The following is a 17,644-nucleotide window of genomic DNA, read 5'->3' as shown; positions in this document are numbered from 1 at the left end:
CTTTTTCTTTTGGGTAGTGGGGAGTGAAAAATAAAACATCAAGGAGGGAGGAAATATTTGAAGTTACTATAAGTCATAGGAAGGAAGGAAGGAAGGAAGGAAGGAAGGAAGGAAGGAAGGAAGGAAGGGAGGGAGGGAGGGAGGGAGGGAGGGAGGATTAATTAGTGTACACCAGCAATGGTTATTTCAGTTTCAATAGATAGTGGAAGTTACATGAAACAGTATTTCTTCTATAAATTAAGACATGCTTTTATTAGGCCTGTTTACATTGTATACAAATATTGGGAGCTACCAAAACTTATAATGCACATTTTAAAAAGTAAAGGAATTAGAGGACAAAATGTGAGCAATACTGCTTAAAAATTTCTGAAGGAAGATGTTTTCTGATCACTGATGATGATTGACTTCAAACCACGAAGTCAACATGCAGAGAAAAATGCAACCCTGCTTGATCACTGTGAATGGCAAACTACCTCAGTTTCTTTTGAAAGGTCCCTTGAGTTGTCTTTGGTTATCATTTTAACATTAAATTCATTGGCAAACAAAGTGAGCCATAAATCTGAATATTCTTTGACTTCACATATTTTTGCTAAATCTTTGGTTCCTATAGCTGTGCAAAGAGATAGACATGCTTGACAGGTAAATATGTCAGCCACATCAATCATACAAAATATACATTAACACTATACAGCCAATCCATCAAGTGACTGAAGTCCAAAATGCCTTTTAATTGACCTGACTTTCCTACATGGCTTGAATGAAAAAATTGAATTCTCTGGATTCCTGTTAGAGGTATTAACTCTTCCAGTCTCCATCAAAACTGCAATGACTATTCATGGGTTTTACAGTCAAACCAGAAAATGTGTGACCTCAGCAACACACTCAGGTTATCCTCCTTGGAAATTCTGATTTGAAGATTGTAACCCAAAATGGTGACTCATCTAAAAAAATTTTGGTTCCTGACCATCACTTTCCCTGATTCAGGATAAACAGTTTTATTATATTAAAAAGTCAGAATAAGAACCCTAACAAATGCCTTAAATTCCACATGCTTTTCTTACTTACTCCTTAGAGGTGAAATTATATGATCACCATGAGGAAGAATATATTGATTTATAATGAGTTACCTCAGAGAATGCTTGGCTAAAATTCACTTGCTTGTGTACAGTGCTGATATTGTTAGAAATGTTATCCACTTTGTCCTGTAAATAGGTTTTGGGAAGGAGATGAGAGGATTCTTTAACACGAAATGATATTGATTTATCTATCTTGGGTCAGGCCTCAGATATAAAAAGCCATCTTGCCTGTAATCTTAACAGGACAATTATGCAAGCAAAGTGGAGTTTACTTTGGGATCTTCCTTTCCTTAAATGATTTATTTACAAGTCAAAGAGGAATTCACATGCCCTTAGTCTAGTCACATTTCCTTGTATGTTTGTCTGCAAACCTTGAAAAATTTGTCCATCTGCATGTTCAGTCCATGTCAAAGATGGGATTTAGATAATTGGCATTAATATAAGAAAACTTAGCAGCAAAGAAAATAATGAAATACACAATTATGTTAATCAGATCTTGTAAAATATCTCTCCAAGACAGGTTGCAAGGGGTAAAATACTAAATGGAAATTTCTAGGCTCCTTATTTTAAACAGAGTGTGACAGTACTGTAGCATATCAATGGGTGTAAATTGATTACCTATGCCTGTTTGGTTTACAGTGACTGATTTTAATTGAGCAATTTACATAGCGTAAAAATCCTTTTTCCTCCTGCAAAAAAATTATCCATTACATGTAGATAAGAAAGTCAGACCTTTCAGAAAATCTTAGCTCAGAATCAAAGGGAAACATAACTTCAGTCTGCCATGTCCCAGTCAGCTACCGATTAGCCTGCCTCCCTCCTATTCAAATTGATATTGCCTTGACATTTTGACAAACTGAAATTTTCTGATGGGAAAATCATTTCAGGAAAGAAAAAAAAATCCTGATCACTCCAGCTTCATTACCATTCCTACATAATTAAAACATTATTCCCTTTGTTTACTGTCCAGCCTAGTAGTTCTTGCACACCTAATACATTTTTGCAAGAAAGAAAACTTCTGTTTTAACATTTTTCCTGAAGGTGTGTGACAGCCCTTCTCACAGCTTATCAGGATTACTCTTTCTGAGATATCATATTTAATTATGTGAGACTTCCTCAAAACTCTGGAGAATTTGGTGTACTGCAAGCTAGAAAAGAAAGGTAAAAAATCTATAATATATATTGATAAATGTCACCAGTAAAGATGATATAGGATGTTATTTTATATGGTGTTGCAGTTTTAAAACCTTTATATTAATTTGCTATATACTGAATTATCAATTTAAATAAAAGGCCAACAGATAATTGTATTCCTTTACTATGAGGAACACTTGAACTAATTTAAAGTAATGTAGCAAATTATCTAAAATCATTTAGTCAAATATACCAGAGAGGGGTCAAACCTAGGGCAGCACTATTTAAACCATTCAATCAAGAATTCCATCTTGAGAATGGATTTCAAATAGATTTTTAATTGCAGTATTTTGTCTACAGGGCATTCTATCACACACTTTTTGTTTGCAAGTAAAATCCACCAGAAAATCCTCCATCAGGATAGTGCCAGGTCTCTCTTCATTACAAAATTTCTGTATTATGAAGTATGTAAATATGTTCTGAGGCTTTCATTTTTGGCTTGTTTTGATTATAGTTAGTTTCTCGAGCTAAACACTGGGTACTTCCCAGTCATTTCATTAAGCAGAAAAACAGGAACAAAACCATCCTACTAGTTGGGCTTTTCCTCATACATCAGAGAGAAGCTGTAAAGACGGTGCAGATGTTTTCCTGTAATGGTGTGATCCACAGCAGGAAGAGCTGCTCCATGAAGCTGGCGCAGTGGCTGCACAGAGCCTGCAGGAGAAGGATGCAACCCTGCACACGAAGGGCCCCGTCACTTCATTGCTCTCTGGCAGTACTGCTTAAGCACAGAGGATGCCAAGCTAAGCATTTTCTTAGTGCTGTGAGAGTTTCGGTGTGCGGCATGGCAGTCTGGGAGGGAAAGCATTCGTGATAGCACTGGGACTGCCCTGGAGAAGCATCCCCCTAAGCGCAGGGATACTCACCTTTGGGCTTCCACTGTGCTTCCAGGTACATGCAAGTCCATCAGTGATCCCCTCTTCTATTCTTTTACTTCCATGTGGATCACAATCCCAGAAAGAAATGGAAAGGTGAGGTATAGCCATGAAGACAACAGAAAAGTTACTATGTTTTGGATACATTTTGGCCTTTCCTCAAGCCTTATGAAAGTTGTTCTTACCACTGCTGGAAATCTAACCCTAGGAAGTTAGGTTTAAAACACATTGGAAGACGACATTGTAAAAGAAGACAGGCCCCTAAGTTATTTCCACTAGTGATTCTGGAAAAGAAGTAAATGTTTTGCAAAAAGATGACATGCAGTATTTTTTAATTACAGACAAAATCATATAATCTTTTCAAAAGATTATACAGTGACAAGTTCACCTTTTGAAAATACCCTTGTAGATAGATGGCAATAACTAAACTGGTCTATTGGTTTGTGAACTTTTTAGACAAAACCTTTGCTAAATGAATAACTACTGCAAATGTACCTGTTGGTTTTTCTACAAAGATGACTTGCAGGAAAGGTTCATTCTTAAAACATTGAAAAATCATTACAGTCCTTTTATTTACAATTAGTCCTGTTGTTTACAGTTCTATTTCAGATATTTTGTTGTGGGACAGAATTGGTTTCGGATGGGAGGGGTCACCACAAATGAAATGTTCAGTTCCAGATATGACATACTTCACTTTGTTAGAAACATGTTTTTTAAAGGCTACAAAGAGACATTAAGTACCTAGGGTTTTTTATTTGCTGTTCTTCCTAACACAATACTCTCAGTGAAAATTAGCACAATAGAGAACTTTTGTAACATTTGCATGTCATATAACCTCTCAAAATAATTGAGTTGTAAATTTGCTTTAAATATGTTTATAAAGGACCCTAAACTCACATGCTAATGGTCCTAACAAGCAGCTGATATTAGTAAACTCATTGCAGCCAGGACACACTACAAAATTAAGGACAGCCAGTTGCAGGCACTGGAGCAGAAATACAGTATAATAACATAGATGAGGATTTTTAAATCTATCCTGATTGGGTGGAAACTGCTAGTGGAAGAGGCTCCTGTCAGTGTGCAAGTGGTGCAGCTCCTCACAGAGACAGCAGTAACAGCAAGGAGTTGGAGAACAACACTTTTAACAACTGATTTTAGAACTGGGCATGATTCCGGGCCTACCAAACTAGTGGCATCCAGCTCCAGCACAAGGCTGATTGTGGCAGATGTGCCACAAGTTCTCATGACAAAGAAGTGACCATGTCATATGAATAGAGGATGTTGGAAAGCAAACAAAATGGGTGTGGAGGCCCTCAGATCAGGAAAGTTCTTACACCCATAGTAAATTTTATGTTTAAAGTTAAAAAAAAAAAAAAAAAGATTTTATATCTTCCCTAAATCATGGCCATCAAGAAAAAAACATTTTGCATGAAAAATGCAAAAAAAAGGACAAAGTGTTACTTGTTCACTCTAGCTTTTCCATGTAAATACCTACACAAGTCATCTGAATCTGTGACATTTAAAGGGTCTAGATGTACTGCTTTGTAAATATTTATTTACTAAACCTAATTTAAGTTAAGTGAATGGGATTTTTTTCGAGTTAAGCTCCTAGCATAATGGATCAGGCCCTTCTATTGTTGTTAAATGGTGTATTGGTCACCACGTAAATTTGATACTGAGAGTGGTTGTTTTAAATTCATCATATAAATGTTCTGAAATACAATAAATATATATATATATATTTAAAGCTTCTGTTATTTACTTGACAGACTTGAATCAAAGGAGCCTTTCCTGTCCGTTGGGTAAGTAGGAATACATATATTTCCATGGATATTTATATATTCAACTACCATACAATATAATTTATGGGATTATGTTGAGCATAAACATGCTGTTTCAACATTATGGTTATTTACTATACCTAAGCTTAGAAAAAGTAGTTATTAGTCAATAAAGTCAGCAGTTGTGAATATCTCCCTTCTTAAAAAATACTAAGACATATGTTTTGCCTCTATTGACTAACAAAAATTTATACTACAAGACACGTAGGAGCTAAATGTTGCATTGAAAGGTAGCTGGTTTATTATTTTGTTTTCACTGATCTTTCAGTCAGAATCCATTTCAAATATTGTCTATACCACTTGTCTAAGCCCCTGAATGAATAATTGATAGTTTCTTTTAAAATAAAGATTTTGTGATACTTCAATAACAGAAATCAAATCAAATTCATAAAATAGAAAAATATAACATTTTTAGCCTAGTTATAGATCACTGCACTGATTTGCTTATTACAGCTATTGTCTTCATGGTCTCATAGCTACTTAAAGCATTATATGGTTTATATCTTAAAATGATTAACTCATCTCTCTAAAAACTTATTTTTAAATGTGACATTCTGAAAAAAAAAGTATCATTTTTTTGTAAAATGTAGACCATTATAGATATATTAAAGGTAAGTATCTGTATTTTACTTGTGTCTGAAGTTCACTTTTCATGCACTTTTTTCCGTTTAGCTTCTTTCTTTAAAACTTTCCTAAGTTTTCTAACATTCTCACTCCCTGTTTTTCTTCAGAACTGTATATTCTTTATGTCTCTTCATTCTCATTTGTCTTTGTTCAGAACACCATGCTTCATGCTACCAAGAACATAAACTGCAGACAAAAGATCCCATGTAAAATGACCATTTAAGGGTTAATTCTACCATGTAATTATCAGTAGCTTCCAAATTGTTGTATTGACTGGAGGTCAAAAAACTACTTCAAGTTCTGAAGTGTGAATTAAAGTTAGCAAACAAAGGAAATGTGTCAGTTATGAACAGAGAAACTCAACAAATCAGCATAAGTAGGATTGAGATTTGTCTCAGTTTCCGTAGCATAAGGTAACTTTGGTTTGTCTGAGTATATTTTTAATTAATTTCTTGCCATTTCTATTTTCTACCAACTCAAAATTATTGAAAAATAAGTTAAATGGTGGTCAAATTCGGGGGGGGGGGGGGAGTGCTCTCGGTTTGCATGCTTTGAAATGTCCAAATTCATTATCAAATTCAGTCACTTCTGTTATTACCTTTCATTACTCCACTTTGTAACTTGTCCTATTGAGTTGGTTTTTCGAGGCCTCCACTCTCGTAATGAAGTGGTTACCTGAAAATCTCAACTTTAAGATTAAAAAAGAAGTTGCATGCCATTGTGGCTGAGGAGCAAACTTGAAAGTATAAAAATCCAGGAAGCAAATAAAAGACAATGGTAGCAGTTATATTAATAGTAATTGCCACAAAATAATAAATCTTACTTTCGTAGTTCTTGTCATGATCTTAAGAACTGTGTTGGCACTTTTAGGATATTTGGGGATGTCTACCTAGGAGGAAGCATTATGTTTATGTTTTGGGTTTGGGTTTGTTTCTAGATGAGCGGACTGGTGGCCACTGTGTAAATCAACATTACCTCCACATAGCCATTGTATGTGACTTTGTTGCTAAACTGATTCCTCTTGGGAAGTCTAATCTGAGCAAATAGACTTAGCCTCTTCCCAGAACATCCCAGAAGTTTGCCTGTAATGTACTTGAATTATTTTTTGCAAGTTATAGGGATAGAAAATATAAAAATTTGTCCCCACCTCTGTGCTACCTTTGCCTTTTACTGCTGTATTTCCTCCACCTCAAAGGAGGGCTTCAGACAGAGGTCAGAGCATTGTGCTCTGAGGAGGGGCCCAAGCCAACATCCACCTCCTTGGTACTAAGTCAGAAAGATGCTCCTCCTAGTCCCACAGTAATTGGGGTGTTCATTTGTTCAGAGGATGAGCTCTTGTGCCAAGACCTGTATCTAAGGTTTTAACCCAGACAGACAGCTGCAACCACCAGGCTTTTAAAATACAGTAAATGTTTGCAGAAGAAATGCTGACTCAGCCTCAATTAGACTAACACATGGGTGTCCTTAATGCCTCTTGCAGCCAGAGTTGGTCAAAACACCAATCTAATTACTTTAGGTTGCATACAGATGACTTGGTCCTGCACACCACCCTTTCATTCATCTACCTTCTGCGACAGAGATTTGTTTCCACATTTTCATTGTACTACCTGTAGGGGCTAATTATGCTTTTTCATTTTGCTGTGCCTAAGCTAACAACTTCTTGGTGCTTTTCCATTGTTAATTCTTTTGGTGGGGGAAGGGAACATGAAAAGGGGCAGACTAAGAGGTCGAGACTGCCACAGTTTGTTGAGCTCTGCATGTATGTGCAGGGCTGCAGCCTTCCCGTGACAGATCCCACAAAGGAAAAGTGGTTCTTAAAACGGTGCATTGTTTCCCCTCTCTCAGAAAGCAGTCAGCTACAGAGAGAAGCAGACCTCACCTCTTGCTGTTGTAGTTTGTGTCTTGAATACAGGGAGAGAACAGCTCCTGTACTCCCTTGGTAAAGGAAATGTCATTTATCCTTCTTTCTATGCAAAGTGCATAGCAAAGAAGAAAAATCCATGCTCCTTTACTCCCTGTGCAAGACAGGGTCATAATTTGGCACTGAAGTAACAGTAACCTCTTTAATGCAAGTCTCTAATGGTAGCAATCAGCAGCAAAAATTCACTGAGTATGTGATCTATTCAGATAAAAGTATCTGAATTCAATGTTATGATTTTGGGCTACAATACAAAATTCAATTTGAGATACATGTTGACTTCCTTTGTCTCTTAGAGGTGAAAATAAAATCCTTAGGGAAGGCTGAAACATCTCTTAACAGTGCTGAATGCTGAGTGTTAGCCTGTAGGGGCACAGGGTGATTGCCCCCACAGGTGTTATTTCCACATTTCTGGGGTTTTGTGTCCGTATTCAACCTAAGCAAGACAGAGAGTTGTCTGGACTTTCTTTCCTCTTCATGTTATGTAGCGTTCATGTTCATGTAGGGTTAGAATAAAAAAGAAGTCATGCAAATAGCCATAATGCCTGGAAGACTACTATCAGAGGCAACAGTTCTGGTAAAACTCCACCAAAGTGAAGACTACTAACAATGCATCAAGTTAACTTCAAGCAGAAGTCTTTGAAAGATTCAGACCTTGAAACACCAGGCAGGTCAAGAGGTACTGGGTACCTGGGTACTGCAAAAAGAACAACATAAAATCCAGCTCATATTAAGTTCATCCCACTTTGAGGCAAAGGATGTATAATATTTAAAAAAAAATATTTAAAATGCCAACAACTTTTAATTATCTGTATTAGCTCTCCATATTTGGCATTTTGTTCTTAATAATAATGATGCACAATTATCCCCTCAACAAAACTGTTATCATTCTCTCTAGATGACTAGACTGATAACCCAGTTACTAACCATTCACCCAACTATTTCATGGCAGGTGATTCACGGTAGCTATCTGCATGTAAAATTTTAGCCCTTGATAAATTCCAGATAATAGTGCATGCAGATTTGTAATTGATCATCAGTCTGAGCCCTAAAATTCAAAACTCATTTTGTAAGACACACTTATTGCAGCACCTTTTAAGACCTGTGATAGTATTATATGGCCGAGAGAGACCATAATTATTTTGTAACTGTCTCGCACAGTAGAAATTCTTTGAACTAATTCTTGTTTGTATCTAACTATAATTGTATGTAATTTTCATAACATCTGGTCTTTACTTTAACACATGCAGTGGTAGAAAATCCAACATAGCAAATAATAAGTCTGTCAAACTTTTAAAAATATTTGTCTTCTTTGTTAGGTGTCATTTGATAATATGTCCCATATTGTTGAATTCAGAAGAGACAGGGAGAGAGAGTAAGAAACAGAGCTGATTTTTTTCTGAGGCTAGTGAGAACTTAGATTCATCTACTGCCAGCTGCAGAGAATGGGATTACTTCTGGATAAGCAGTCAATAGCTCTTCTGTGAGATGGTCTTTGAAAATGCATGTGTTTTATACATCTGGTTGTCAGCTGAGTTTCAATCTATTTCTCTTTTTTGTGTGTAGATGTTAAAAAAAAAAAACCCTGCTGACTTTTTCACTTTTTTTTCTTTTTCTTTAAGATTGACTGTTTGCTATAAACAGTATAAATTTAGGTGGAAAGCCCAGAGAGAGACATAAGTGACATGAATGCATTGTATGCATTTATTACATGATTAATAGTTGTCTGTTGTGGGAGAAAGAAGAGATACACAAGTCAAATTGGCACTACTTGCTGCATTTTTTTACATTCTCAGTAAAAAGACTAGACATCTGTATGTCTAGTTCATCTGTATGAACTACTGTTTTCCTCACCAAGGTCCTGTTTCTAGAAAGTGTATGATAATAGAAAATACTGAAAAAAACATGTTTTTCCAAATCACAGCTAAATCACAGTACCTTTCGAATCAGAGGTGCTTGTGAAGATGGAGGAATTTTTGTGGGCTTAGCTTCAGAAAGTGTTTCCAAATTACAAAAAGTAAAATTCCTTCATTTTCTTCTGGCAGAATTGTTCTGAGAAACATCTAACAACTGGAATTTGTCACCCACGTTTCTTCCTCTTGCTCAGTAGTGTTTTCTTTCCCATAAGGCCATTTTGCAGATCTATAGGAAATCCTGCACTCAAACACCAGTTTGAGGGATCCCATTCTGAAGAAGTGAGATAATAAAAAAAAAAAAGCCTAGTCCTTGCAGGCTCTGTTAGGATAATATTCAGTCAATTTCCAAAATATGCAGGTTCTTTCAATTCACGGTCAGTTTTTGTGGGGGTGGGTATTTTTTTACAGACAATAGGTTATAAGGCACAAAACAGAACATAGCCACAACAAATACCATAACACTTGTCCCCCATCCTGATTATCAGATAGCATCAGTAGAAGGAGCAGACACTATTCCTACTGTCCCCATCCAGCTTTTGAAGAGAGATAACTAAGAAAATTATTTTCCTTCAGCAGAGGAAAAATATAAAAAGGAGATACTGGATGCATTTTGCACTGTTAATATGAAACCAATAAAACTACCAACCTGAACATAATCTTGTAACTCTCATTCACATTCAGGCCAGGTATTCAGGAGCTGTGTTTTCATGAAAAGCATGGGAGAACTGAACACACTTGACAATTATTTAAACTCATTGTTTAGAGACAGGCAGTAATTCCTTATGCTTAAAACTACTCGGGCTCTGTGACTTAAATAGGCAGCAGCAGGTCTTCTGCATTTGCAGAGAATACCCTCTAAAACAACCAATTCTTTAATTATGTGTGAGGTTTAGCCTGGAGGCCAGAAGCAGAAGTCAGGGAACTGCAAGGACTCTGTGCATGGTGAGGCTGCCAGGGTAGTCCCCAGAGAGACAGGAGGGATTTGGGGGACGATAACACCTATGGAAAGCTAGGGATCTTAATGCGGAAGATGCCAAGAATCTTTGTGGTTTAATTTCAAGCAGTATTACTGATGCATTTCTCTTCCAACAATTTACCAAAACCCACAAGGATTAAGTTTTTCTATAATTGCCTGCTTTCCATTATTATAAGAATCTGAAACAGTGGATGAATATCACTGTTTTATAAATTTATAAATGTTTATTTGCTTGAAGATATCTCTGAAGAAGAGATTACAAAGCCACAGTAATAATAATGTTGGTCCATTGCTGTCACTGCATTTGTCAGTGTTTTTGTGTCATTACTCTGTTTAAAGATACCAGATTATATATTTTTCTACTCATCTGCAATCTAAATAATTATTTTATGGCTCCACTATTTTCTTGATCTTTTTCATTCTACACCACTTCCACTTTCACACACACAGAAAAATATATATTGCATAGAAAACACATTAATAATGTGTGCCAAACACACATTTGGCAAAAAAAAAAAATATTTTCCTTATTCCGTTAACTTTTATTAGCAACAAACTCAAAAAATATGCACCTTAATGTATTCTTTTTTCCCTCTCTGACCTTAATAACATCAGTAATAATGTGCTTCATAACTGAGAAAGGCAACAGAGCATGAGATCAGTTTTTTTCTCTTCTGGTTATACGGTTTGCCTTTCCCTTTTATTTACTCTCTGTTACTTCTGTCATCCAAGACTACACTTTCGCTAGTAATTCTAGGAAAACAACACATATGAAACTCATTTATGTTCTGGGTTAATGATGAACAATTCCTCAGTACTGAATATCTGTAGTCTCACCTATGTATGAGACAGGATGTTCTCTAGAGGAGGGAAAAAGTTTCTTAAGGAAACTCAGGGGGCAGAAACATTCCGGGGTGGGGGGGAAATGAAAGGAAATAAACAGGGACGCAGGACCATAAGAATAGAAAGGAAACTCCAGGGAAAAGGACTACACAAAGAAGAAAAAAGGGAGGTATTTTCTTACAATGGAAAAGGGAGGGAGGAAGGAAGGACAATATTTGCAGGGTATGTAACGTCACTGTGGAACAACACTATTTACTTCAAACTCACTGCCCAAACAGTAGTCACTGTTCCAGGAGTTACAGAAAACAGCGTTTGGAGAGATCTGTGTTAGCACAGTATTCCTATTTCCTATTTCTGAGGTATCAACATAGCATTTTGGCCCACCAGTCTCTATGGGCTTGTGTGAATATGCACAGTTTACTGTGGTAGGCTAACAGGCACGTGAAACAATTTCATAAATGAGACAGCTCCCTACTCACAACACCTCTGAAAATCGCGAAAGTTTTTCATCCTTTGTATGGCTGTTGCCATACGAAAGACTTGCTTTATTTTCACGGGTTTCCAGATCATTACAAAGAAGTTTTAATTCAATATCTTCCCTTTGATAAATATATTGAAAGATTTAATAATTTTGAAGTTTGATAATTTGAATTTCAATTTCCCTATAATGCTGTTCAAATCAGTCAATCTGTATTTGCCCGTTGCTCTTCTGCCTGTGTTGCTCTTACTACTTTTGTATAACAGTAACAATTGAAACTCTTCTTAATATTAAGTTCTTAGCATGCTAAGGCTTTTACAAATATTCAGAAAGGATCTGGTGGCTGATCTCTCTGATTCCACCTTCGAAATCAGCTTAATCTTTTTCAGTAGCAAGTGAAATCTGAGATTGGTCCATCCACCTAACGTTACTTGCACTTGTGCTAGAAGAGAAAGGTGGGACAGCAAAGAGAAATGTATGCTTATGCTGTGGTTTAACCCGGCAGGCAGCTAAATACCACACAGCCATTCACTCACTCCTCCCCATTGCTATGGGGAAAAGAATTGAAAAAAGAAGGTAAAACTCATGGGTTGAGATAAAGATGATTTAATAGGACAGAAAAGAAAAGGAAAATAAGAATAATGATAAAAGAATATGCAAAACAAGTGATGCACAATGCAATTGCTCACCACCCGCTGACTGATGCCCAGCCAGTTCCCGAGCAGTGGCCCCCCAGGCAGCTTTTGGCCTAGTTTATCTACTGAGCATGACATCATATGGTATGGAATATCCCTTTGGCCAGTTGGGGTCAGCTGTCCCAGCTGTGCCCCCTCCCAACTTCTTGTGTACCCCCAGCCTACTCGCTGGTGGGGTGGTGTGAGAAGCATGAAAACGCCTTGACGCTGTGTAAGCACGACTTAGCAACAACTAAAATATCAGTGTGTTATCAACAGTATTCTCATTCTAAATCCAAAACAGAGCACTGTACCAGTTACTAGGAAAAAAATTAACTCTATCCCAGCCAAAACTGGGACAGCTTAAAAGACTGAACCACAGAAAGACAGCCAGTACTGTTATGCTAGCTTTTACTTGAAAGTCCACTTCACACCCTTCTGCAGTAATATAATTTGCATATTGATAAAGAGATTTCTTCTTTGGAGATTGACTACCCATCATCACAATAGCAATGAGCAACTGACCTTGATTCAAAAGTTATTGCTCCACACCAGTCTCCATATACATTGGCTTTCTAAAATGGGCGGGTGCTCTAAACATTGACATTCTCGTAAAAAGCCCCATCAAGAGCACTGCCACAGATCCTAATTTAGGTTTTTTCTGTTCTTGTCTTTCTGGTATTTTAAAGCAAAGGGAACACATCAAAGAACACGGCACTTGTAAAACAGTGCTAACCATGCTGGCCAATTGGCTAGGCTGAGTAAGGATGAAGAGAATTAGAAAGGCTGAAGATAGTATTACCTAGATGGTTTTTTGAATACATATTTTTTCTTTGCAATGTAAAATTATGAAATGTATAAAAAGGGGCATGTTTTCCCTTCTATTCATGTGTTCTTACCACAGTATCTACGTACCCTTTCTGAGTTTAAATGGGACCATCCATTTTCTTCCTGTCCTAGGTTTTGTGTTTAGGGGTAACGTACAACCCTAACAATGAATGTCACCTACTGTGAATGGTGATGCGAAGAGGGAAGGATTTTTTTCTCAATTCTATACCATTTTAAACTTTGATAATTTCACCGAAGTATTGTGTCCCACAGAGCGCTGCACCACCAGAGTTAGGATCATGGAAGAAAGGGAAGATGTCCTCCAGAGAGGTTGCAGCATCTCCATCTGCTGAGGTTTCCAAATCTCAGCTAGGTAAAGCCATGGCTGACCTGGTCTAGCCCTGGGTCTAGCCCGTTGGGTAGAAGGCTGAGCTAGGTGTTCTAGAAACACCTTCTAGAAGTGCTTTCCAGCTCTATGAATAGGCAAGGGAGCCACATTAGCTGTTGGACACATGGCATGTACAGTGATACTTTCAGCCTCTGACTCCCCTCTGTGAAATCAGGAGAATGGCCCATCCCAGGGTGTGAACTTTGTTAAGAGAGGAGACAGTGAAGAAATAGGCACATCAGAGAGAAGTGTTGTTGACACAGAGCAAATTGGAGCTCCTACTTCTCTCTTATGTTTGTTAAAGGTTTTTTAAAAGATATTAAGCTTTAGGCTAGGAGACACCTGTCAGAGAGACAGAGTTGCTCTGTCGATAGCCTTGTGTATGATACTAAGGAACAACTACTCACATCTTGCCTTATTGGATCATTCAGCTATGCGTTAGCATGCTGTGGTATACACCTCATTCAAAATAAAACAAAATCAGGATATGTCCTTATACTAGGCAAGCTTTCAACTATTAAAATGAATCATATCATAGGTTGTTTTCTGTAAATTTAGCTTAATCTGAGATCTGACCTCATTTACAAACCACTTTTCAACTATATTGGTATAATGTCTTTACACACCTTCATTTGAAAAGAAGCAGGACGGTGTTGGGGGTATTTAGGGTCATATTCAATAGCCTCTCTTTGGCCCAAAATGATGTTGATTTCAAGAAGGAGGGTCTTGATTTTGACCGGTTTGGTTTTGGCTTGGTTTGGGGCTTTTTGCCTTAGTTCCAATTATGAACTGCAGTTCAAAAACAATCTGCAGTTATCCATTGAGCTTGGGGATTCTTTTTTTATCTCAGGGTCAGGCTGGGTTCTTATAATTCTTATCATTCTGCAGGCCAAAGTGCAGCTTTGTCAACATCAGCCATACACAATCCTGTGGGGGTGTATGCACAGGTGTAACAGGTTGTAAGAATTTTGCTGATGATGTACGCAAAAATAAATAGAAATTAGGTCACATTCTGTCTTGCCACTAGTGTGCTAAGAGTTTTATTGCTAACAGATTAATTACTGTACTTCAATTGCTTACTTTTATTTGTAAAGTCTTCAGCTTTGGTTCTGAATTCATGTAAGGACCAGTTTTGTTCAATAAAAAGAATTTCTTCACAACCACATATTAGAGTAGGATTAAAAGTTGGAGGATGTGCCTTAAATGTGAAGTAGAAATATCAGAGTGGATCTGTCATGCATGACCAGCAACTGACAGTTTATATTGTTATGGTAGTGAGTCTGTAGCTAATGTTAAAGCATTTGTTTAATTTTAAAAGTATAAACCCATTTCCAACAAATGGATGGTTTTTTTTTTCTTTTCAGTTGACTCTAAGGCTTTATAAAGAAACAACTTTTCTGAACTCTGTCATGCTTGGGTCCTGTAGCCCTTATTCTCAGGGGTAAGGATGGGATCATCCAGTAGCTGCTTTTGTCAAACATTTTCATAACCACCTAGATAGCCACCAGAAAGTACTTGTAAGTCCCAACAAATTAGGAATTTTATCAAAAGCAATTATTTGCTGAAAAGTACCTACTAGGTACGGCCTTGTTTATTCTCTTACTACCTAAATCAAGGGACAGAAACTACAGGTAGGTTTCCAGGCACGCTATGAACAACAAATAGTCAAAATGAAGAATTACGAAATTTCAGACTGCATTTTTACTATAAACTATTTGTTGACTACCTGAAAATAGCAAACACCTTCACAGAAATTAGGATCAATACATAAAGGAGGAAAACTGAAGCATTTTTCAAGTAATGTAATTCATCCTGCAGATCTATCCTTTTTTGGTGTACAAGAGGATATGGGATAGAAATGAAAGCTACATCTTCTGAGACAGTGAAGTTAGTGAAGCAAAACTGGAGGTCGTTATTGTGGCTTATATAGCAGTATTATGCCAAAGTGTTCACATTTCTTTAGTAGAGATGGAGGAACCTGAAAGGTATCAAATAAGGTTTTTTTTCCTTGCAAAACTAATACTTTTATTTATATACACACATACACACTTATTAATCATGATTACATTTTAAATTTGGAATCCAATACGATTTTGTTTCAAGCAGACCTTGTCTAGGTGTCAGTAGTTAGATGTATTTCATGTTCTGGCTGATATGTTATAGGCTATAAAACTGTTTTGCTGTGTAGAGCATTCATAGAAAAATAACATTCCAGTCATGTAAGTCATATAAGGGTGAGTAATGGTAATGTAGTTTTGCTGGGAGAGGGCAAAAATTGTGTGAGGGGAGTTCATCAAGAAGGTAAGGGAGGGGGAAGGAGGAGAGGGAGAAAGACCTTAACAGCTTTATTCTTCACAGAGTCTTGTGGTTTGGGAAGAGATGCTGGAGGCAATTCTCAGCACTAAATTGTTATGGTAGCTTAATTCAATAGACTATATAAAACCAAATTTAGTCTAAGATGTGTCTGTGTTGTTAACTTCTAATGTGCATTTCCCACAGTGATAAAACACTTGAAATAAACCTTTCTATAAATGTTTACTAGCCTTGATGCATACTGGTGCAAGTGAAGCCCTAATCTGACAGGGACTGTGACCACATGATATAGGGACACATGCTACAGAAAATGGCAATAATAGAAGCATAAAGCTCCCCGAGCCCTCTTTTGTACAGTCATTTTCTTAATGTCTAAAATGTTATGAAATTAGCCTGTATGGAGGAGAAAAGATGGACATACAGATCATTGTCTAAGAACCATGATGATTAGTATATCTTAGTTAAGAGTGATGAATGTCTTTCTAAATGAGAGTCTGAATGCATTAATATTTAATTTTTCTATACATAGAATCATTTTGCCAGGGTTGATAAGACTAAAGGAACATTTGTAAATATTCTCCCCAGGCAGGATAAAAATATTCTCAATTCTAGTGTTATAGCCATTGAATGTGGTATCTTATGCACGAACATTAGTATTATGTTCTTAACAGACAATAACAATAAGCTAATGAAACTTGCCCACCTGCTGTAAGCAAGTTGTCAAAATGTGAATCTGTGCAACTGTTTCCTTGGAGCTTAATACAGTGATATGAAGGAGCCTCCAGAAGTCTGGTAACATCCAGGGAGTGCAAGGGAGAAGATTAGAAGATCACATAAAATACACACTGAACTCCCCAAATTTATTGTGGATTTGGTTTTTTTTAAATATAACAGTCAGACTGTGGACTATTAAGTTAACATCAGTTATGCCACCAAAATGTTTGACAGAGATTATAACATGTGATTTACAAAATGTGACTACTGTATTTTCAGGAGCTTAGATTTAGGAAAAACAGGTTAAACCTGAAGACAAAAATGTAATCTGATCAAACTCTACATTGGATATGCTCATTAAAAAATCTTGAATGAGGAAAAGAGGAAATGTTTAATACCCCGTATTGTCGGGTACCCTCACAGTGAACCAGGGAGTGGAGTAAGCCCTTACAGAGTGAAGGTAACCAGAAAGAAATGTACCAGGCAGAGTAAAGCAGGAGAGTACCCAAACTGCACTGTCTTCCCTGCATGCCCAGGAAGGCAGGAGCACAACCGTATGAGGGAACTTGAGAAAGATCCCTCGCTAAACACAAAAGACATTCCTCAAAAAAGATGGGCACAGAACCTCAGTTCTTGCCCATTGCAGATAGGAAAATGTGTCTAAGCTCCCTCCAAGGCACACCATGCTTAAGGCAAGTTGCAGAGGCCAAGGGGCCAGCCTTGCAAGTCGGCTGAGACACCAGAGCAGGCAAAAGAAACCCATATGGGGGTTCTCTAAGGGGAAGAAGGTCCTTTGGTAAGTGTCTAACAACACTTCTTTGCAAATTAGAAAAGATATGTAGAAAGTTTTCAGCTAGATGATTCATACTCTCATCATATCTGTCTGACGAGAATTCAGTAGCTCTACCATATGTCTACCAAAACTCTATAGGGAAACTGTAATACCAATACCATGACAAGTCACCAGGCTGTTTTGCCACATACTA

At 37.2% G+C, this 17,644-nt stretch overlaps 1 protein-coding gene across 1 annotated transcript in view; it reads left to right on the top strand.

The window, feature by feature from the left end:
* RALYL (RALY RNA binding protein-like) overlaps positions 1-17,644 on the top strand; it is a 116,750-nt gene that overhangs the window by 52,204 nt on the left and 46,902 nt on the right. Inside the window, exon 3 of the mRNA XM_009334992.1 lies at positions 4,915-4,947. Within this exon, the coding sequence (XP_009333267.1) occupies positions 4,915-4,947 (33 nt within the window). The remainder of the gene's footprint in view (positions 1-4,914; positions 4,948-17,644) is intronic.

Source organism: Pygoscelis adeliae, unplaced genomic scaffold (assembly GCF_000699105.1).
Source record: "Pygoscelis adeliae isolate BGI_AS28 unplaced genomic scaffold, ASM69910v1 Scaffold101, whole genome shotgun sequence".
NCBI lineage: Eukaryota > Metazoa > Chordata > Aves > Sphenisciformes > Spheniscidae > Pygoscelis > Pygoscelis adeliae.
The sequence above is the reverse complement of the archived record's forward strand: the minus strand, read 5'-3'. Positions and strand labels throughout refer to the sequence as shown.